A 24,571-nucleotide genomic window follows, 5' to 3' on the forward strand; every position below is an offset into this window, starting at 1 on the left:
AAATGTTCCTAAATATTCTATCATGGTGTTCACTAACTATCAAAGCATGCTTTATAACCAATTTGCTTCTGCTCCAGCAGAGTATATTGTAGACTGTGGCACTAAATCTCATGAAAAACAAGCTACTTTGCAACTATGAGGCCAAGAAATTTTGGTGGAATGGGGAAAACGGACTTACAGTAATTTCTTCCAATCCCAAATAGGATCAAAACCATAAAATAGTAATTGATGACAGGTAGCTTATAAACAATAACTGGTATCCACAGGAGCAGTTCATCACCTTTCTTCATGCAATGCTGACTCAAAAATCCTGCCTCTGAGCAAATTAAGGTTTGAGAATATATCTCTGGCAAGTGCACAGTATTCCAGCCTGAATCTCCTAGGTATGCACTTGCTTTCTACAAAGCAACAGCCAAGCGCGATACCATGGGATCATAGAATCATAGAATCATAGAATAGTAGAGTTGGAAGAGACCTCAAGGGCCATCTAGTCCAACCCCCCGCTAAGAAGCAGGAAATCGCATTCAAAGCACCCCCGACAGATGGCCATCCAGCCTCTGCTTAAAAGCTTCCAAAGAAGGTGCCTCCACCACATTCCGGGGGAGAGAGTTCCACTGCCGAACAGCCCTCACAGTGAGGAAGTTCTTCCTGATGTTCAGGTGGAATCTCCTTTCCTGTAGTTTGAAGCCATTGTTCCGTGTCCTAGTCTGCAGGGCAGCAGAGAATAAGCTTGCTCCCTCCTCCCTATGACTTCCCCTCACATATTTGTACATGGCTATCATGTCTCCTCTCAGCCTTCTCTTCTGCAGGCTAAACATGCCCAGCTCTTTAAGCCTCTCCTCATAGGGCTTGTTCTCCAGACCCTTAATCATTTTAGTTGCCCTCCTCTGGACGCTTTCCAGCTTGTCAGCATCTCCCTTCATCTGCGGTGCCCAAAACTGGACACAGTATTCCAGGTGTGGTCTGACCAAGGCAGAATAGAGGGGGAGCACGACTTCCCTGGATCTAGACGTTATTCCCCTATTGATGCAGGCCAAAATCCCATTGGCTTTTTTAGCTGCCGCATCACATTGTAGGCTCATGTTTAACTTGTTGTCCACGAGGACTCCAAGATCTTTTTCGCACACACTGCTGTCAAGCCAGGCGTCCCCCATTCTGTATCTTTGATTTCCATTTTTTCTGCCGAAGTGAGAAAGTAGACTGTGTTCTACCCTTTAGGCAAACACACAACAGCTGCCAAATCCCACATCTGAAGCCTCCAAGCAGAGGTTGTTCCTCTCTCAAGGTGCCTGGAAAAAACCACAGCCAAATCCCCAAGCAGCAAGGATGAATTCAATAATGTCAAGGTGAAGGGTGGGTGAACTTAATAAGCATATCATACTTTCTACAACAATCATCAGATCATGTTTCCCCAGAGGGGATAAACAGCATGTACATACCTGTTCCACAGAGTTTAATGCAAAAGTTAAGTGTAATATAAACATTGAAGAAAGAATATTGTACAGTAATTAATTCCACCTTTCTATATCTTAAGAAGTCTCTAGAATGTCAAGTCAATTTGGAACTGAACCACATACTATGCACGACAGCATTTGTTGACACTAGTATTACTTCTTCTACTTGAAAACACAGGATCACAATTAGATGTTGGTCTACAAAGTTTGTACTTCAGAAAAAATCAATGGTTACCCAAAACAGGTAAGCCAAAACACCACCTGATGTTAGAAGGTAAAAAAGCATGGTATAAATAATAATAATAATAGTAATAATATAATACATCACACAGTCCTAAACACTTGGGAAGTGTTTGACTTGTGATTTTGTGATAAGAAATCCAGCATATCTATCTTGTTTGCTGTGTCATACAACATTGTTGTGTCAACAACAACAACAACAACAATAATAATGAGACATCCCTGGTTAGTATTTGGGAGTGGAAGCTTGTAAACAAATGCCAGGTATTGTAGCCTATATTTCAGAGGAAGGAACTGGCAAAACACCTCTAAGAACTCATTGCCTAAGAAAACCTTGTGACATTTATGGGGTTGCCGTAAGTCGACAAGCAACCTGAAGGCACTGTAAACACACACAAGCATATCCATGGCAAACAAGACTGTTGTTATTCTTGGGGTACAATCTTTACACTTTTCCTGAAAGCTGGATAAATAAAATAAATAAGAGCAACCCATCACAAACAATGGACACCACCAACAAGCTCAGAAGGGTCAGATTTGGGTCAAGACCTGACAGAAAATATGATGGAACTAAGACACTGTAGGAAGTAGATATATGCATATCAGTACTTAGCGAAAGCTAGCACCAAATTGGCTGGTAATGTATCAATGTATTTAATGAATTGGTGAAACGGCATGACCCTTAAAGAACTGGCAAAATGCCTTACATTAAAAGGCTTTCTGTAGTTAGCTTGCAGGTTCAACTGAAAATAACATTCTTCATTTGCTCTAGTAACCTACAAGACAGAAGCTTCATTATGAACTAGTGTATATTTTAGACAAAATCACTGATAGATAATGTGTCTAAGAAAACTGTTAATGAGGTAAGATGTTTAAAAAGTCAGTTACAAACCAATAGAAAAATAAAGTTTTGCTCTCGGGAGTAGTTTATTCAAGAGATAAAGATAGATTAGTACTTCAGCCTTGCTGTCTGGCACAGGCAGATATCCTTTCCTTTTGGGGGGGGGGGGGGGGGGAGAGAGAAGCGGGAGGAAAGCATTTTGTTTTCATAGGAGAAAATAAGACAGCCCACTTACATCTTTTATTGTAAATGTGATTACATTAATTAGTTTTTGACGGGCTGACAAAAACATCAGTGAGAATATGTCACAACTCAATAAGAACTTTGTGTGCACTTTCACTCACAAATTTTGTGGAGAAGTGTGTTTTTGAACACATGTCCTTTACTATTATGCAATTAAATGTCTTGGTTAATAAATGAAAAATACTATGAAGGTATTTTGTTTAATTTAGGTGTCAAAACAAAAAATAAATTTAAAAGATAAAAGGCAACAGTAACATTTTCTAGTTTGGTCTTTACAGACATTTAACATATTCAAACACAGTGGAAATACTTTAAAATACCAAGTCATAGGAAGAAGAAAGGATAAATGACATAAAATCATAACAACGGCATTTAATTTAAACATTATAAAAATGTTTTGTTGCTATTTTTTAATTTTTTGAGCACTTTTTCAGTTGAGGCCATAGTCACTATCCATAACAATACACTTTAAGTAACAAACTCCAAGGCATAAACAAATAAAACAAATTCAGTAATTCCAAACCATCCGTATCTGAACTTTTCATTGAAGCCAGGAGTAGCCTGCTACTATAGGCATTCTTTTGAAAATCTGCAAGAGCAGCTGAAACTGAAACCATATGTTATTCCTAATTTCAGCCAAGTTTCCTTGTTTTAGTGGGCTGGGAGGGCTGACAGGAATGGTTTTTGAAAATTTGGGGACCAGTGTGCCCATCTCCAATTTAAGCTTACAGCACAACCTTGTGGAGCTTGCATGTATTCCATCTTCCTTGCAGTAACAGCAAGCAGCATAGCATATAGTAAATATGCAGCCCTCCCATTTTACAGGCACAGCTATCTTAGGAACTAGGTTAAATGAAATAATTAATTTGTCTATTACTAATATTGGTCTATTGTTCCTTTCACATAAACTGCAAAAAACTAAGGTTGTAGCAATTGGTGATACAGTAGAGTCTCGCTTATCCAACATTCTGGATTATCCAATGCAGTCTGTCTCCACAGCTGTTTCTCTAGGTAGTAAGGACGGAACTTTTTACAGATTTAAGTTCCGACAATGTTGTTACTGTAAGTTCATTTTATGCAATTCTATCTTTATTTGTAATCAATTTATTTGTAGCCAATGTTTTTGTAGTCAATATTTTGTACATCGCGCTCTACTGTAGTTGTTTTTGCTGTATGCCTTGAAGTGATTTCTGACATAGTAATCCTATATGAGTTTCTTGGCGAAATTTCTTCAGAAGGAGGTTTAGCTTTGCCTTCCTCTGAGGCTGATATAATGTGACTTGCCCAATTTCATCCAGTACATGTCCATGGCTGAGCATGGATTGAAAAAGTGATCTCCAGAGCTGGAGTACAATGCTCAAGGTACCACATTGGTTCTTCTTAATGAGTTAATTATTTTCAAAAGGACTTATTCTGCTTGGAATATTAAATAGGCAATACAGAAAATTATGTTCTCTTCAACATAATTTCTAGACCAATTGTGCTAGTATACACATAAATGTTTAGTACACAAAAATCTATGGTTTATCCAATTCATATCACACGAATGAGCATGTGGAAACAGCTGTCAATGCTGTGCAGGCATTGAAGATGCTATTATTTAAGATATTTCTACCTACCTTTCTCCGTGGCCAGATTCAAAGTGGTTTACAACATATTAACACACAATATCAACAGTAAAAAATAAAAAGCACAAGTTAAAACATACTAAAAACACATATATGATAAAAACCAACTTTTTTTTACAGTGTGGCTATACTGTTAATCTTTTATTGTCTTACTTCTAACTGCTCGTTAATACTAATCAAAGGCTTTCCAAAAGCACACTTTTTACATATTGCTTATTCAAGTAGCTATATACTGAAAAATGAAAAGCAAAATGTTTGCTTTGTCCAAGTACCCTATAAAATAAGTGTGCAATACGGGCCTCATAAATCAGAAACTGCATGCATAATTTTTGAAAATTCATTATGTGCCTGTTTCTTCTTTCCAATTTGTCTGCACGCACAACAGATATGTCTGATAATTAGTAACGCTGCAAGAGGTTTAGGGAGTAACATGATCCATGAGAGTGAAAAGCAAATAAATCCCTCAGACATATGTTTTCTTCTTCCAAAACAACCCAAACAATGTCAGACAAAAGGCAAAAATTAATAACAGGAACACTGGGAAGAGCACAAACTACATTAAGTATACTGAGGGGTGGGACTAGGCTTGAATATTTTTGTACAAATCACAAACATGTGATGGTTGACTGTGCCATCCAGACTCCAGCCAAATTACCAAAATAATAAATTATATTTAGGAAAGAGATCTTATGTACCTTGTATTTCTTACCATGAGGAGAAATTTACATTGCTTTGATAGTTTACGCATATTTATTAAATATGTATTTATTGAATAACTTGTGACACATCTGATAGCGGATGACTGAAACCCTTTAGACATTGCAAAACTCCCATCTCCCAGCATCCTTTGCTATGCTACTAGGCTGCAGAGAGTTACAGTTCAACATCTGGAAAGTCACATAATTTCTATCTGCTATATAGCAATCGTCTGAATGCAAAAGAGAATCAACTTTCCTCCAGTTGACATAAGCTTACTGGTTACAAGAGCATCCTGACAAGTCACTGTCCAAAGCAAGTGGGCTCTTCTTGCATACACATATTGAAAAACCTCAAATAAATGAAAATATTATATGCATTCAGATGGCTAGTGGCTGTAAAATAAATTTTACCAGAGTATTTTGGTGAGTGATTTCTGAAGTTCAAAAAGATATTATAATTAATATAAGACTTTATTCTATTTTGTGCATTTTGAAAGTGACACCTGTACTAACTTTACAAACCCTAGTATAAAATCTGAGCAGAACAATGATCAAGATGGCTATCTGATCTAAACAATGATCAATACGGTTCTGGAGATATCATGCTGGGCCAAAACTAACAAAATGAATTTCAACAAGGACAAATGTAAGATATTACACTTAGGAAGTAAAATGAAACACAAAGGTACAGAATGGGTGATGATACCTGGCTCGACAACAGTACACATGAAAAAGATCTTGGAAACAACAATTTGAACATGAGACAACAGTGTGATGCAGCAGCTAAAAAGCTAATGGGATTTTGGGCTGCATCAAAAGGGGTATGGTGTCCAGATTGAAGGAAGTCATGGTGCTCCTCTATTATGCTTTGGTAAAACTCCGCCTGAAATACTGTGCCCAATTCTGGGCACCACAATTTAAAAAAGATATTGACAAGCTGGAAGATGTCCAGAGGTGGCAACTAAAATGATCAAGGGTCTGGAGAACAAGCCCTATGAGGAGTGGCTTAAAGAGCTGGGCATGTTCAGTCTGGAGAAAACTGAAGAGGAGACATGATAGCCATGTATAAATATGTGAAAGGATGTCATAAGGAGAAGGGAGTAGGCTTGTTTTCTGCTGCCCTGGAGACTAGGGCCTTTCACACAGCTGAACAAAAACCCCACATTCTCTGCTTTGAACTGGAATATAGTCCAGATAATCCAATTCAAAGCAGATATTGTGGGATTTTTTGCCTTGATATTCTGGGTTATATGTGTGGAATGGACCTAAGATTTGGAGCTCATATATATTGCACCATCAGAAAACAAAGGTGCCAAGTATTTCAGCTATGTATGTGGGCAATTTTGGATTTTGAACTGTTTTGAAATTTGGGATAAGAGCTGCTCAAGTTGTACTGGAAATTTGGAAAGAGTTAGTAAGCACTATTGGTGGGGATCTGAGAGAGGGCCTTCTCTGTGGCTGCCCCTTGTCTCTGGAACTCCTTGTCTAGGGAAGCTAGAATGCCCCCCTTCCTGCTGTCCTTCTGGTAACAGGCTAAAACCTTTCTATTCAGGTAGGCATTTTTAAAAAGAAAGTTGTTAAACATGCAGCAGGGAGTATTGCATAATATAGGTTTTTAATTGGTTTATCTATTTTCAATAGTTTCTATGTTTAATTCTATTTTAATGTGTGTATACTTTTTTAGGTTTCTAATTTTATATTGTATTGTTTTTTATATTGTTAGCTGCTTTGGGTCTCTTTTTATAAACAGTGAGATGATAACGACAACAATGATATACTTGCAGCCACTGCTTGGCAACACTGGAACATGTTTCAGAAAGCAGGTCAGCATCAACCTTTCCAGGGAAGGAGGATGGGCCCCATCCCTGCTTGCCTTTAACAGGCTGCTAAAAACATACTTCTGCCATCTGCCTTTTAGGGAATGATGAGGGGCAGGCTACTGGGGATGGTGCGAGTGGGATTTGCAGGAACTGTGCAGTTTTTAACTGTAATTTTAATTGTATTTTAATTTTTATGCTTCGTGACACAAGGATATATATTTTTTAATTTCTATATTCATATTTGCATGTATATGCTTTATTTTTTATTTGTAATGTATAATATTTGCTCATAGGCACCTTGAGTCCCAATATCAGGGGAATGGCAGGATAAAAAAAAGAAAATTACATAAATAAGACTAATGGGTAAAATCCAAATTAGAATGCAAAACGTGTAAGTTCTGATAAGCAACAAGGGAAAATCTTCCTGCATCATTAAGAGGAAAGGGCAGGTTATTTTCAGACACACTAAGATTTCAGTTGGCAATGTTATAAAAAAACCAATTTTTAAAGAACAAAATACTAAAATCAGATTTTCAAAAAAAGTAGAAACAAGCAATTGAATGATGGAGGGCAGGAGACTGCACCACTTAGATAAAACGTAACTGCCATAAATAAAATAAAATGTCTGGATGCAATAAGGGTGTTGTGTGTGATTAAGATTTTATCTACACCGTTAATAAAATATCTAAAGCTGCAACACAAGCTTGTTGTGAACTGTATTGAGCAGAAAATCAGACACAGGCATGCCAAAGACAGACCCAACCCCAAATGAAGCTGTTTAAACAAGCCTAATATTAAGCTTCAGAGCCTTAGAATGAAAGCTTTGTTCAGTTAGGGATGTGCCAAAGTTAACTGACAGAGATTTCATCAGAGATAGAACATTGGCTTGTATGACACAGATTTGGCTTAGGGAGTTAAAGCCCCATTCAGTTTTGCTTCTCCCGACCCCCCCCCCCCCCCGCTTGCTCAACTTTTTTCAAGTATTTCTACAAAGAAGGTATATGAAAAGGACAAATCCTTGAGTTCATACATTTTTTTTTTCAAAATTGTTATAAGATAAATTTATAAGCTATCCTAAAGTACTACCACTGACTTAAAACAGGAAAACTATATCAAATACCAATGATTTACAATACAATGAAATTCTAGTTGGAGCTGCCATAATGGAATTAAAACATTTAAAAAAAAACCATAAAACATGTTGAGATATCTAAGGAGATTAAGAAAAATACTTCTTGGCACCCAAGAAAAATTTGTTGTGCCAGATTAATTTCTTTGAAAAGGGCATTCCACATGAGACTTTTGTGATTGACAAAAACCATGTTCCTGGTCATCATCCACCTAGTTTCAGAGAGGAGGATGGGGTAAAGGAGACAATTTAGAGATTATTTGGTAGAGGGCAATGACTCAGTACCTCATTCCCAAGATACAGAAATTCTGTCTCCAATGAACTACTGATTATAATGACTTACCTAGGAACAGGCTATCTAGAGTCCAAGAAAACCTGTTCCTAGGTAAATATGTACAGGACTTCCGCTTCAGAACTCTAAACTTTGAGACTCCTGGAGACGTGCTATATATAGAAATCCATATATCATTTAACAACAGATGTCCTGAATTACTCTATCCACAAACTTCCAATCCTCCTAACCTTACCTTGCAAGTTGCCTAGTGCAGCTGTATGAACTATATTGAGTAAAACACAAAATTTGCTACAATAGTATCTGTCAACATGCAAGAACTTTAGAAAACTCCATCATCAAAATATTTCTGACTTCAAATAATTTATTTAATGAAATATTAGTTTGTGACTGTATTTGATCTTTAAATATATACCTGTTATCTATTAAGTAATATTTGATCTATTAATTGATCAAATATTTTTGACTAATGAAATGTCCAGACAATGAACAGTGAAAACAGGAGAAAGCAACTAGGGTCTTACTCAAGGGTGTTAAAACCACATCACTTCTAAGTACTTGGTTTGTAAACAGGATAAATGCTGGAAATCAACTACATTCGAATGATAAGTGACTCCCCATCTGACATAAATGCTCATGAACGAAGCATTTATATTGTAAATTTATATTCTAAATTTAAAGTATTTTGTGATTAAATCCACAGAGGCCTTGTGAGAAAAAGTGAGATTAAAAAATACCTATTCCTACATGGTGGAAAGCATGTAGGCAAAAATTAGGTAACTAATACATGGTTTTTTTCTGTCATGAATGATCAGTTTCTCGGTTGCCATCAGTTCCATAGGGTAGCCAAGACCAGCTATTAGCACTTTTAAAATCTGAACAAGCTAGATCGACAAACTGGGAACACTAGGTCAGATTTTTTTGTTTGTTTGTTTAAAGTGAAAGCTCATGTCAAAGAAATTACCTTGTCTCTTTTTCTTCTGGAATGCAAACTCAATCGTTTGTGAAATAGGAAAACAGTATTACTCATTGACTAGCATACCTTTTATTTTGTCTGCTTTTACCTATCATGAAGCCATTTACAAACGCAAATTCCAATAGAGCTTATGCAACAGGACATCCATCCTTACTGCCAAAAGTGTGTGTGGGACAATTACATTTGTCCAGCCAAGATATTTCATAAAAAGCTCAAAAACATTTTTGGATAGTGCATTCAATTTCTAGCAAACTCATATTTTTCTTTCTTTTTTCTGCCAATTTGCCCATATAATATTATAATACATTTTTTTGAAGCAATGGTCAGGTTTTAGACCCTTCGATTTAGCCATAAAGCACTTTATATTCAAAAGTTGTGGAAACAACGTGATTCACATTTCCTTACAGAATTAGGAAGTCAGTATAATCTATACAAAAATACGTAGGTGTAACATAATACAAAGCTACTGAAAATTGTATATGTGAGAAGGATATGAATAGCACATTATGGCTGGTTAAGGAAACAACATTAAGAATAATAATGTGTTGTCTTTCTCCTGAAAGTTGGCAAAACTTTCTTCTTGTTTACATTCTTCCATAAGGATTGAGCTTTATTTGCACATTTTCACATGCACACCTTACTGCAGAAAGCTGCCAAAATACAAACACATCATTTGCTGGAAACCATGCCTCTCTGCCAAAACAAAGACACCAAAGAATAATGAAATTATTCCCCATTCCTGTTTATTTGTTGAACAGGCATCAGTTTTAAGCCAATAAATATCAACTTCTCAAAACACTCTAAAAGGCATGATATTGACAGACAGGTTCAACTGCCCACATGCTTCACATACACAGCTGTTTCACCTATAAGAATTTCATTTAATGACCACGAAAAGCTACATTTTCACACAGCACTTTTACTTCTTACTGATTCTTACTACAGCCAGTCCCCAAGTTATAAATATCAGACTTAGTAATGACTCACAGTTAAGAATGGGGTGAAACAGGAAGTGAGAGAAATCTACCGCTAGGAAGGGAAATTCACTCTTGGAAGAGTTATCATGGGGAAAAGGTGTCTCAACTGAAGCTTTATCAGCAATCCTTCTTTCCATAACAAGCCAATTTTTCAAAATGAAATTCCCACAGGGACAGAAAATGGGGGAAATCTTCTGAACAGGGACACAGACAGCAAAATAAAGACCACGGGGGTGTTAACACTTCACTATGCAATCCAAAACACACACAAACACGGCTGGAGTTACACTTAAGAAATGTACCTGTTCCAACTTACATACAAATTCAACTTAAGAACAAACCTACAGAACCTATCTTGTCCATACCTTGGGGACTGCCTGTATCTTAATGGACTGAATGCCTCAGTTCAACTCTCACTGGAACATTAACTACATTACACCATAGTACATAGCCATATGTACAGGTCACAACAGAAGAGATGGAGAACCTAAAGGTCAAAAGATCACATTTTTTTTCTTTTTCATTTAAGTGAAGTAAGATTACTATTATAGAATTGTAGTAACTAGTAGCCATAATTTAAAGTTCTAATCCCTTCATAAGCTTTCACAAATTTAAGCTTCTCCCATAAGCAAGCTCCCCTAAGGTTAGCTTGCTAACCTAAGTAAGACCCATAGAGCTCTATGAAGATGCCACACATGTTTTGCAGTCTTATCTTAAGCACATTTTTACTGATCTGTTTTGCTATAGTTTTCTGTCCTTTTTATTGATTTCAATGTTTTGATAATTCTGGATTTTGTACTGTTTTAAAAACTATTAGCTATTTCCTTGCATTGCTTAGCAAGTAAAGAGGACTATCGGTACCATCATCATTATACAGTTCTTCTCAATTTATTAAGATACATGTCACACTGAGATTAGTGAATCTTAATTTGAAGTAAACATATTCCAGATTGGATTGTAAAACTGAAATCTAACTGCATTCAGACTATGGTGTATAGTTCTTGTTTTTTATTTTTTTTATTTTAAAGATGATAACACAATGAAGATGGGGCTGATACTTTCCTTTGTTCTGAGTGACAAAATGTGAATCTTTGTTATGGGTCTGCGTCAACCTGCAATTTTAATAGAAAGAATTTTTACATGCCACTAACGTGAATGCTAAGAAGCAGATTTCTTTTTTAAAAAACAAACAAACAAAAAAACAAAAAATAAGGAAGTTTTAGCTGATTGTGATGGGGATTCCTGATAGCAGAATCTCTTCAAAGGTGGCATCTTTTGCAATGGTAAACAACGAGCCTTTAGAAACCAAAGCAAGAAATCCCTCCAGACTTGTTAAACACACAACTTTAGACACCACCTTTCAAGAACACAGAGAAGCATTTTCTCCAATACAGGCTGTTCCGAGTTAGAAACATCTGACTTACAAACAACTCATAATTAAGAATAGGAGTGAGACAACAGGGAGTGAGAAAAAATCTGCCCCTTAGAAGGGAAATTCACTCCTAAAAGAGTTATCATGGGAAAAGGTGTTTCCACTGAAGCTTTCTCACCAATCCTTGTTTCCACCATAAGCCAAAGTTTTCAAAATCCAATTACCACAGGGACAGAAAGTGAGGGGTGCAGATAGCAAAACACCACATGGGTGTTAACCCTTCCCTATGCTATTCAGAACTTATCTATATACACACACATACATACCGTATATGGCTGGAGTTACACTTAAAATGTACCTGTTACAACTTACATACAAATTCAACTTAAGAACAAACCTACAGAAATTTATCTTGTTTGTAACTTGGGGACTGCCTGTAACTGCAAACCTGCATTTTACAGAAAATAAAACTACAAATGAACACAATTTGCCTCATCCTCTTCCACCAAAGCTCTTTTATGTCTTTTGTTACACAAGAACCACCCCAACTCTGCAGCTACCAGGATTATAATCTTGTTAACCAAGTTTCCTAAATGCAATGCTTCAGATCAATAGGGGGCACTTCTTTATTCTTTTCCTTGCAAGAAATTTAGTAATTCTACAGAAATGAACAACTTTTTGTCCTCCAGATGCTATTGGATTGTAACTATCGGCCCTTACTAGCATAGATAATAAGAAAGTGGTTGAAGTACAAAATAATCTGGAAAACCACGAGTCAGCCAGCCCTACTTTACTGTAACACATTAACAATCTGGAAACATGTGATCCTTATTCACATTAGAAATTTCATCCTGAAACACGCTTTTTAAGTCCTTTGGAATAAGTCTATTAAGAATCATTATGAAGGATAAGACACCTGGCCTCTTTAGACCAAAGTTCTGTTCATTAGTGGCCAATCAACTGTTTATAAGAAATCCACTTGCCAATCATGAATGTAGTAGTAAATTTCACAGAGTTTCTTTAAGCAAGGAATCTCAGGGGTGGTTTTACTAGTTACTTCCTCTGAAATATAGCACACAGCACCTAATATCTGGAGCCCCGGTGGCGAAGTGCGTTAAAGCACTGAGCCGGAGACTGAAAGGTCCCAGGTTCAAACCCCGGGAGCGGCATGAGGGCTGCTGTTAGCTCCAGCTCCTGCCTACCTAGCAGTTTGAAAACATGACAATGTGAGTAGATCAACAGGTACCACTCCAGCGGGAGCCGGTAACAGCACTCTATGCAGTCATGCCGGCCACATGACCTTGGAGGTGTCTATGGACAATGCCGGCTCTTCGGCTTAGAAATGGAGATGAGCACCAACCCCCAGAGTCAGACATGATTGGACTTAACGTCAGGGGAAACCTTTACCTTTTTACCTAATATCCATTGATGGTGTCTCATCCAAGTACTGACTAGGAATTCCAAGCTTCCAAGATCAGATAGGATCTGGCACTCATATAATATTTAGACCCTTCACTAATGTCCATATCCTTCACTATTATCTAATTCCATTTGAAAGCCAGGTTGATCGTTACCTATGCATCTTTTACTGGTGAATTCCACTTATGATCGTTCACTAAATACTTCTGTATATGTGCCTTGGATATGGGTTGCTAAATACTATTATTATTTAAGGGAATAAGCATCTCACTTTTCACTTTCCTCACAAGACTTGTGCACAACAATCTCCAATTTTTCTTGCTTTCCATCTGCCTAACATTGTCTTTGTGTGTGTGTGTGTGTGTGTGTGTGTGTGTGTGTGTGAAAACAAAAAAAAGGTATATTTGGAAATGCTTGCATTTCATCAAGAAATAAGCTCACACAAGAACATGTAGAAAAGCTTGTCTCGTTCCAGGCCAATTTTCAGTTTTGTATATTGATGAAGATGAAAAATTGAAGAATTAGAAAAACTTTTGAGAGAGATAGCTCAGAAAATAAGACTGCATCCTGAGAGTCCTTCCCAATTACTGTAAGCAATTTTCCTGAAAGCTGAGTGCTTTTTCCTAGTCTTGATGACACTGTGGAGGAGTATGCATTTAGAATACAGTAGAGTCTCACTCATCCAACACTCGCTTATCCAACGTTCTGGATTATCCAATGCATTTTTGTAGTCAATGTTTTCAATACATCGTGATATTTTGGTGCTAAATTCGTAAATACAGTCATTACTACATAGCATTACTGTGTATTGAACTACTTTTTCTGCCAAATTTGTTGTATAACATGATGTTTTGGTGCTTAATTTGTGAAATCAAAACCTAATTTGGTGTTTAATAGGCTTTTCCTTAATCTATCCTTATTATCCAACATATTCGCTTATCCAACGTTCTGCTGGTCCGTTTACGTTGGATAATCGAAACTCTACTGTACATACTCTTTTATTTTGTATGTTTGTATGTTTCCAACGATAGCCTTTTGACAACTTCTCAAACTGGGAAAACTGAGTAATAGTAAGATAAGTCATTCAGCATCTTGCAATTCCTTTTTTAATATTTAAATTGAATAAATGATGTCTGAATAAATTATACATTCAAATATAATATATTCAATCATAACACTTTTTCAAACAAACAAGTCAAATTATACATAACACATATTATGTTTCCAAAGTAACAATGACTAGGTCTACAGATGACTATGTATACATCAAAATGCCCTAGCACTTTTTTTTTCCCCATGGAGGTACCCCCTCCCAAAACCCAGTTTTTTCCATGGTTTTGACATTTTTGGGAAATCTGTATCTTAATGTCCAAATTAACAAGGAGGTTCATAATGAGGGAAGCTTAAAACATATATCTCACATGATAGAAATCATTTGGGTAAATTCAAGAGATGCCAGTTTGTAAACATAGAATTGCGATTTCATGGTAACATTCTGAATTAATATTCCTGCATAGATTTTTGAGTGACTTCAAAAGAAAAAACATCAAAATAATATTCCATATGAATAAACTGTCCTGCATCACTATCAGCTCTGTCAGTGTAAGAGATGTTCTCAAGAGCAATGCTTTTTACCTTCTTTGAAATAAATTAACAAATGTGTCTGCACATAAGGAACTGGTTTGTGACTGGCTCCTTCTCTGATGATGTCTTTGTTGAGACAGCAAGGGGGAATTAGGAGTCATCAGATTGACAGTGTTTTACAAGTGAAACCAAACAATAAAAAACCAGGCTATTTGAGGTGAACCCAAACCTCACTGAGAATGTATGATTACTTTCAAAGGTTACCATTTGACTTCCTTTTTGGAGTAGAAATTTGTGTGGAACGTTATACGACCAAGTCTCCCATATCTGAAAATGTTTTGATTTTTATTATTAATTTGGAATACCTCTATTTGCATATATGCACATAATAAGACATCTTCAAGATGGGTCCCAAGTCTAAAAATTGCATTTTTGCTGTTTCATATATACCTTATTCACTGTATAACAGATTTTAAATAACTTTGTGCATGAAACAAAGACAGTGTTCACTGAACCACCAGAAAGCAAAAGTGTCACTATTATAGTACAGGACAAAATGTTTTCAAAATGATATAGTTTTAAGGTCTAGATTATCTTTTTGAAACCTATAGTCAGACTAGAGTTTTATAAATATTTTTTAAATCAGTGGTTCCCAACCTTTTTTTTAACCAGGGACCACTTTGACCAGGAATGACTATCCAACATTAGTACCAAAAGGGTTACGAATCAGTTTTTTGTCAAAAATTGCATTCGATAGACCCACATCAGCTGTAGTTTCTGCTCCAGAACGTAAGCTATCCAGTAATCACAATCTTCTCGAACATAGAAACCATATTTAATAATTTAGAGCTGATGTGATCTATCCAATTCAATTTTCTGAATCAGCACCCCAAATAACCCCAGGAACAGGCCTAAAGCTTCCAGGCGCCACATGGTTTGAGACCAGTTGCTCTCGTTGCAATGGTGTAGTAACAGTGAAGCCGCAGACCATATTTTAGTTCTTGGGGACCACTGGTGGTCCATGGACCACAGGTTGGGAACCACAGTTTTAAATGGTGTTAAATTTAAATTTATATACTAACCTAATGTAAACAGTTTACTGATGTGGATGGATGACTAAGGTGGGATTCTATACTCGTCGCTGATTGTAAAAAAAATATTTCAATTTGACTATTTCAGCCAACCACGTGGACCATTTTGGAATTCGGGATAAGAGATGTTCATCCAACCTGTACATCTTGTCAAAATCTGTAACATCCATTAAAACACGCCTCACAGAGCCAGTTCTGTCATACAATACTGAGAGAAAAGGAACAGGAAGACCTTCATAAGCCTCCTGTCACACACACACAAATACCATTAGCAGCAGAGCAACACATGGGCAGAAAAGGACCCCTCCCCTCATCTGCAAAAATACACAAATAAATGGCTGAATAAAGATCAGACGTCCTCCTCATCTTCCTCTATGATTTATGAATCCTAGCATTGACACTCCTCAAAGTTAGGTCAACCATCTCTATAAATAAATGACAGAATAAACATAAGACTGCCCTCTCACCTTCCTCAATGGTTTCTGAACCTTAGCATTGAAGCCCCACAATGTTAGGCGAAACTTCTCTATAAATAAATGATTGAAGAACAACAACTTCAAACTACAAGAAAGGAGATTCCACCTGAACATTAAAAAGAACTTCCTAATTGTGAGAGCTGTTCAGCAGTGGAACTCTCTGCCTTGGAGTGAGGTGGAGGCTCCTTCTTTGGAGGCTTTTAAACAGAGGCTGGATGGCCATCTGTTGGGGGGTGCTTTGAATGCGATTTTCTTTCTTCTTGGCAGAATGGGGTTGGACTGGATAGCCCATGAGATCTCTTCCAACTCTAGAATTGGATGCCCTAGCATGGACGCCCCTCAATATTAGGCGAACCATCTCTATAAATAGATGATTGAATAAACATTAGAAGGGCCTCTCTCTTTCCTCAATGGCGTCTAAACCCTAGCCACTCATTCACCCCAATATGAGGCGAACGATCTCTGATCTCTGTGAACAAATGACTACATAAACAAACATTAAGGCCCCTTCCACACAGCTGAATAAAATCCCACATTTTCTGCTTTGAACTGGAATATATGGCCATGTGGACTCAGATAACCCGGTTTGAAGCAGATATTGTGAGATTTTCTTCCTTGATATTCTGAGTTATATGGCTGTGTGGAAGGGCCTTAAGGCGATCCTTTCGCCTAACTCCATGGTTTTTCCGAACCCTAGCCACTGAGCTACCCCAATACGAGGTGAATTATCTTTGCAAACAAATGAGTACATCAACAAACATTAAGGCCCCTTCCACACAGCTGAATAAAATCTCACATTTTCTGTTTTGAACTGGGATATATGGCAGTGTGGATAACCTGGTTCAAAAGCAGATATTGTGGGTTTTTCTGCCTTGACATTCTGGGTTATACGGTTGTGTGGATGGGCCCTAAGGTAATCCTCTTGCCTTCCTCGATGGTTTTCCCGAACCCTGGCCCCTGAGACGAACCATCTCTGTGAATAAATGGCTACATAAACAAACACTAAGGTGATCCTCTCGCCTTCCTCGATGTTGCCTAAACCCTACCCACTGAGCCACCCCAATATGAGGCGAACCATCTCGGTGAATAAAATGACTACAGTACATATAAACAAACACTAAGGTGATCCTTTCGCCTTCCTCGATGGTTTTTCCAAACCCTTGCCACTGAGCCACCCCAATATGGGGCGAACCCCCTTCCTGCTCCCCAGTCTCCTCTGGAGGCAGGCAAACACGCCCGACCAAGGCACGTCCGCCATACCTTCCCAGGACGCACCTCAGAAGGCGCCGCCGCCTTATTCCAGCCATGGCTGCTGCTGAGGAAGGAGCCACACAACAGAAGCTACAGCTTCGAGGAAGGGCTGAAGGATGGCATGGGCCTCCACTGGGGAGGGATACGGGTGGGGGAAAGAAGGAGCTTCCTTCCTCTTCTGTCCCCCCCCCCCCCCACCGCTTTCCTCAATAATCTTGGCCTCCTCCTCCTCTCCTCTTTCTTTCCTCTCCTGAGAGGAAGGCTCCCCAATATCGCAGCCGCCATGTTGGCGAAGGCTGTGCTTCTTTCCCACCTACCGCTCCCCCCTCCCTTCCCCCCCGCCCCTCGCTCGCGCTCACCTTGGGCCCCCCGCTGGCCCCCCAGCAGCACCAGAACCAGCACCGCCAGGCCAAGGCAGGTAGGGAGGAAGGGGCGGGGGGCGGGAGGAGTAGGAGCGGCGGCGCGAGCCAGGCCCCCCGCCATGGCAACGGCGGCCTCGCGGCAACCCCCTTTCCTCTCTCTCCGACAACAGCGGCTCCAGCGGCAGCTGAGGCGACGGACGGCCGAGACCACTGCTGCGCGAGACAAATCAGGCACACAAGACGAGCCAGCGAGAATTGGAGGGGAGGGGGAGGAGGAAGAGCCTGCCGGGCTTTAAAGGGGAGGCGGTGCTTGGCGCTTAAAGGGGTGCAGAGACGGAGGGGAAGTGTCGGCGGACAAAAAAAGGGCGCGCGTGCCTACCAAAAAAAGGCGGTTTCCTCCCTTTTGTGCTTCTCCAAGAAGGGACTTTCTGGGTGTCTTGGTTTTTAGGTTTCTTCCTGAGGTTATTTGGGATGCTGGTTCAGAAAATTGCATTGGATAGACCCCATCAGCTCTGGTTTCTTAGGTATGGGTGACACAATTTTCTAAAAGCTAGCAGATGAAGGGCGGTAGATGGCATATGTTATATATCTCAAAAAGTAGAGCCCATAGGAGGAAACTGGTGCCATTTTTGGAATTTCCATGTCAAATCCATCTAGAAACAGTCCTAACTTTTGAGGCTCCAAAATGTGTGTTGGCCAGTGTAGCCAACAGTTGGCCATCTGGAGTGAGTGGACATCTGTCGGGGTTGTTTTGAATGCAGTTTTCCTGATTCTTGGCAGGGGGTTGGACTGAACGGTCCATGAGATCTTTCCCAACTCTATGATTCTATGAGTGTAGAAACAAAGGATTCCTTCAGGCAGGAAGCAGCCAGGCTTTGGAGCTGCAAGGCTATTCAATGCTAATCCAGCTATTCAAGCTGGAATGTGTCCAGAGGAGGGCAACTAAAATGATCAAGGGTCTGGAGAACAAGCCCTATGAGGAGCGGCTTAAAGAGCTGGGCATGTTTAGCCTGCAGAAGAGAAGGCTGAGAGGAGACATGATAGCCATGTACAAATATGTGAGGGGAAGTCATAGGGAGGAGGGAGGGAGCTTGTTTTCTGCTGCTCTGCAGACTAGGACACGGAACAATGGCTTCAAACTACGGGAAAGGAGATTCCACCTGAACATCAGGAAGAACTTCCTCTAAGCAGAGTCTGGATGGCCATCTGTCGGGGGGGGGGGGGGGTGCTTTGAATGCGATTTCCTGCTTCTTGGCAGGGGGTTGGACTGGATGGCCCATGAGGTCTCTTCCAACTCTATTATTCTAAGAGTCTATTATTCTAATCAACCTGGCCAATCACAGCTTTCATACTTTCCTCAAACAGACAAGAGTTCTTTCTCCCACCCTGGACATTCCACAGATATATAAATCCCATTTTACTAGTTTCCAACAGACCTCACAACCTCTGAGGATGCCTGCCATAGATGTGGGTGAAACATCAGGAGAGAATGCTTCTGGAACATGGCCATACAGCAACCGAATGTGGGTTTTTTTCTTATTTCATTGATATCCCACCGACCCCTCAAGATTGGGGCCCAAGGTATTTAAAACAATGTAAAAGAAAAACAATGCTAAAGCTAAGCTAAAAGTATAACCCCTAGGAGTGGTTTGAGCATTGGGACAGTTCTTACCAAGAAAACCCGTGGCAGTGTTGCCATGGATTTGTAGAGCAAACAACAAAGGGATATCTATCTATCTATCTATATATGAAAAAACAGCTAAAGACAGCTAAAGACTATAATGCACATTCTTTTAAAAAGGCATTAAAAACCACTGCACAGCAATCAAAACCCAACCCTGACAAAAATGGCATGAAGATATTGAAAACAAGACCTAGTAATCTTTGGTCCTGTTCATAAGCATTTACTTCCAAAATCACATTATGAAAATTCCGAGTTACAAGACCTAACTTGAAATGTTCATATTAACGCAGTGCTTTTTAACGCAGTTTGCTCACGTGTTCATTAAAATTTGGCTCCGTCAGCTCAATTATTACAGTACAGTAGAGTCTCACTTATCCAAGCCCTGCTTAATCAAGCTTCTGGATTATCCAAACCATTTTTGTAGTCAATGTTTTCAATATATCATGATATTTTGGTGCTAAATTCGTAAATACAGTAATTACAACATAACATTACTGCGTATTGAACTACTTTTACTGTCAAATTTGTTGTATAACATGATGTTTTGGTGCTTAATTTGTAAAATCATAACCTAATTTGATGTTTAATAGGATTTTCCTTAATCCCTCCTTATTATCCAAGATATTCGCTTATCCAAGGTTCTGTCGGCCCATTTAGCTTGGATAAGTGAGACTCTACTGTACTTTGAACTATGTATCAATTGATTTTATTAAAAAGAGTTACCGTATACAGTACCCTTTTTTTTGGTAACAGGTGACCTGAAAGTTACCTGGGTTTGTTGTTACCCTGATGGCCTGTTCGCAAAAGAGGCTGGGCATTTCACTTAATTTTGGACTAATTCTCAGAATCTCTCAAGCAACATGGCAAGATCCTGTGGGGATTCTCAGAATCATAGGCCAAAAAGTAATTTCTCTAAGCTTCAAATGTGAGTTGTATTTTGGTATTAGTAGTCAAGAGCTGAAGATTATTAATGTGTAAAGAAAACCTGTGTGTTCAGGATGATATCCACTGTAGGAAAATTGATTAATGTCCAGATATTTCATGTTGGTGACACACTTTTCAGACGCGTCATTTCCACAACACAGTAATTCAGTTTTACCAACCAATGAAAATTAAATCAATTCCTTATAAGAGATACAAACATATACTTAAATTGTCATGATGAAATGTATAGGAACTCAATATATATTGTTAATAATAATAATAATAACAACAACAACAACAACAACAACAACAACAACAACAACAACTTTATTCTTATATCCCGCCCCATCTCCCTGAAAGGACTCAGGCTGGCTCACATGAGGACCAAGCCCAACAAAACACAATAAAATACAATCACATAATACATTTGAAACATATAGACATAAAATCATAAAACATATAATATTTTAAAACATACTCAAAACCAATAGCTAATAATCAGGCAGAGTGAACATATTCCCCTGGGGACAAGGCAAATGTTGTCTGTGTACAATATCTTATAAACCTCTACTGAATGGATCAGAAGAAGTGCGGTAGCTGGGTCTAGGTAGAGGTAAGGGACAGTTGTCAATTTATGCCAATTTAGTCAAACACACACTTAAATAGCCAAGTTTTAAATGTTAAAACTTTACATTTGTATTTTTGAAAATATATGATTTATTGCTTATTCCACATAGACTCAGCGATTTTTCATTACGTTTACATGACAAACCTATGCATTCCAGTTGACACACAGTTTGAAAAGCTCTTGTCTACACTAAGGATTAGGACGCATCTACTCTGTGTAATTAATGCAGTTTGACACCACTCAGTGGTATGGAATCATGGAATTGTAGTTTGAGAATACACCAGCAGTCTTTGGAAGTGAAAGCTAGAGAGGAGGCACCAACTCTCTGGCAGAGGCATCTAAAGGCCTTGTAAAACTACAACCCCTGTGACTCCATAGCATTGAGTCAAGGCAGTCAAAGTGGTGTCAATCTGCATTAATTTTGCAATGTAAATGCACCTCTGGCCTTGGTGTGGATATATTTATTTGCTGTTAAATCCTAAGCTTGGGGAAGCTTATATTTCCAGTGAAATCACAGATGCAGGAGATTGAAGGTTTCCCTTTCTTCTCATCCATGTGAATTTAAATACTCTTTTAAAGCTTTCCTGCATTGCTGGTTCTATATGAAACTCAGACACAATGACACTGGATACCCCTAAGTCTGAACAGCTATTTTCAGACCCCAGCGTTTTTAAACCAGGCAGAGGATCTTTCTAAATACAGCTATGCAGAGTAGTGTAAGCCTCTCTCTTGAGAGCCACCTTCCAAGTCCTGGTGCTGGTGGCTCCCTAGAGGTGCAAGATCCACGTCAGATCCTAGTTAAAATGTGCCTGGTTGTAAAATAAACATAGAGAGACTAAGCTGTGTTTCTCCTTTCTGCCATGGCACACATATGCTGTGCTATGGGTCCCCTGGGAAGTATATGTGCTGCTGGGGCAGTTGCATTCCAGACTTGAAGAAAATCCCCCATCTTACATTCTTTCTGGAGGCTCAGCTCATGATTCACTTGTGGAATTCCTGGTCTGCCTGCCTGCTTGCGTGTGTTCATGCACTTGCACAGCGTTACACCAGGCCTCCAAAGCTTAAGGCAAGGAGAGCATGTCCAGCTGCTGGGCCCTTGCCAAGAGATGTACAGACTACAGACAAAGAATAGCTGGAAAATAAGAACTCTCAAAGGGATGAAAGTGGGGGGGGGGGGGGGACACCAGTGGTTCTGATAATTAACACAAACAGATTTGTTTTCTTCCTTTCTGTTGTTGTTGCGCAGGCATTTGTCTGTATCTACAGAGCTCTGTTGCATCAGTGCATGAGCCAGGAATAGTGTTAATGAGAATGTAAGCTAGGTTGTTGTTGATAAAATGTCCAGTGGTCCTCTCTAAATAATCATGACATTTTGCCATAGCCCTTCCCATTGTGATGGAAGATGAAGCTAGTTATTTCTTCTTCTCCTTCTCCTTTTTCCTCTCCCCCCCCCTCCTCTTCCTTCTTCTCCTCTCCTTTTTTTCCTTCTCCTTCTCCTACTCCCACCTCCTTTTTATTACAGGATGATCCCCTTTACACATGACACTGGTACCCAAGGTTTCACCTACTCACATCTGACAAAATATGTCCTCTCTAAAATATGTCCTCCAGTCGATTCTATTCTACGTATCTGGTGATGGTTTCCATAGACTTGTGCTGGAGGAACCAGCAAATTCCTAGGGAGGGCACCTCTCTAAGACTTTACTTGGTCCTCTATCACAGGCATGGGAAAACTTTGGTCCTCCAGGTGTTTTGTACTTCAACACCCACAGTTCCTAACAGGCGGTAGGCTGTTTGGAATTGTGGGAGTTGAAGTCCAAAACATCCGGAGGGCCAAAGTTTGCCCATGCTTGCTCTATTATGACCCTATGTTAATTTCCAGGAGAACTGTTCATTTCAATAGGGTGATGTAGGATAACCTAGCTACCTTTTTCCATGGTAAGTTCAGGAACCCACTCCCTGCACATACATGGGCTATCTATATTCTTAAGGTCTTATTTGTTTATCTTCCATGAAGTCCAACTCTGCTGCCTTGTTATGGTATGGAAGTCCTGGTTTTTTTGGAGCCATACCAATGGAATACAAGCTTAGCGTGTTTTGTTAAGTTGACTAGATTTCAAGTTGGTTCCTGGTGACAGACTTCATGCCTTCCATCTAAGTATCACACTTGCTAAGTGTGGAGAGGTTTTTTTTTTACAGTGACCTATCATACCAAGGAGGAGCCCCGGAGGCGAAGTGTGTTAAAGCGCTGAGCTGCTGAACTTGCAGACCGAAAGGTCCCAGGTTCAAATCCCGGGAGCGGAATGAGCGCCCGCTGTTAGCCCCAGCTCCTGCTAACCTAGCAGTTCGAAAACATGCAAATGTGAGTAGATCAATAGGTACCGCTCCGGCGGGAAGGTAACAGCGCTCCATGCAATCATGCCGGCCACAAGGTGTCTATGGACAACGCCGGCTCTTCGGCTTAGAAATGGAGATGAACACCAACCCCCAAAGTTAGACATGACTAGACGTAACTTCAGGGGAAAACCTTTACCTTTTATCATACCAGGGCTGGATAAACTGGATAACTGGATACAGCAACTCCCCTTCACTATGCACCTGGGGTTTTTTTATATGGTCTTCTTGCCTTCCTTTAGCAGCTTCCAGCCGAAATGCCTTAGGCTTAATGGTGGGGCTTGAACTATTGCTGTTCTTTGTTTTGGAGTGGCTGCGACAATCCTGAAACCTGACACTACCTGCTTAGTGAAAACAGCAGTCAGCTGCCCAGCCCTGGGTGGAGCGGTGGCAGGAAGAAGCAAAGTAGGGAAAATGGGGGATTGTTTTGGACTGTAAGACCCATGCTCGTGTTAGTTCTGCCTGTCATCTTAAGAAAAAGCCACTTTTACAGAGGACATAAGGATAAAAAGTGGAGTTGCAAGACAGAGGTTGTTCATTAAACTTATAATAGGTGACTGAGAATGTAATTCTCTACATGTCTATTCAATGTCAGACCCATTACAGTTAGTGGAGCTTACTCCCAGGTAAGGAGGTATAGAACTGATAAGTAATTAATAAGCAATATTATAGTAGCGGTAGGTGTGTCCTTCTGCCAAAGAGCCACTATAGTGTACTGGTTAGTGTTGGACTGGGTTATAGAAAGCCAGGTACTTGTCTCTACTGAGTGGTTCAACTCACAGGGTAACCTTGGGCCAGTCACTTGCTCTCAGCCTAACCTACCTCATGTCTTATGATTAAGTGGGAAAGGGGAGAGGCTGCCTAAGGATCCTTCCACACAGCAGTATAAAATCCATATTGAACTGGATTATATGGCAGTGTGAACTCAGATATTCCAAAGCAGATAGTGGATTATCTGCCTTGATATTCTGGGTTATATGGCTGTGTGGAGGGGCCTTAAGATAAGAAACTGGATTGGAATCTTTAAAAGCTTTTAGCTTCCTTTCAACCAAGGGTGTTATAGTCAGGATATATTCACTGAACAAGAT

General features: G+C 39.4%; 1 protein-coding gene across 1 annotated transcript in view; it reads right to left on the reverse strand.

Annotated features, from left to right (window-relative positions):
* The window catches only part of acvr1b (activin A receptor type 1B), a 35,784-nt gene extending 17,666 nt beyond the window's left edge, over positions 1-18,118 (reverse strand). Inside the window, exon 1 of the mRNA XM_008103976.3 lies at positions 17,851-18,118. Coding sequence (XP_008102183.2) covers positions 17,851-17,974 — 124 coding nt within the window. The 5' untranslated portion in view covers positions 17,975-18,118. The remainder of the gene's footprint in view (positions 1-17,850) is intronic.
* Positions 18,119-24,571: the final 6,453 nt, after the last annotated feature.

The sequence above is a fragment of the Anolis carolinensis genome, chromosome 2, assembly GCF_035594765.1.
Source record: "Anolis carolinensis isolate JA03-04 chromosome 2, rAnoCar3.1.pri, whole genome shotgun sequence".
Taxonomy (NCBI): Eukaryota; Metazoa; Chordata; class Lepidosauria; order Squamata; family Dactyloidae; genus Anolis; species Anolis carolinensis.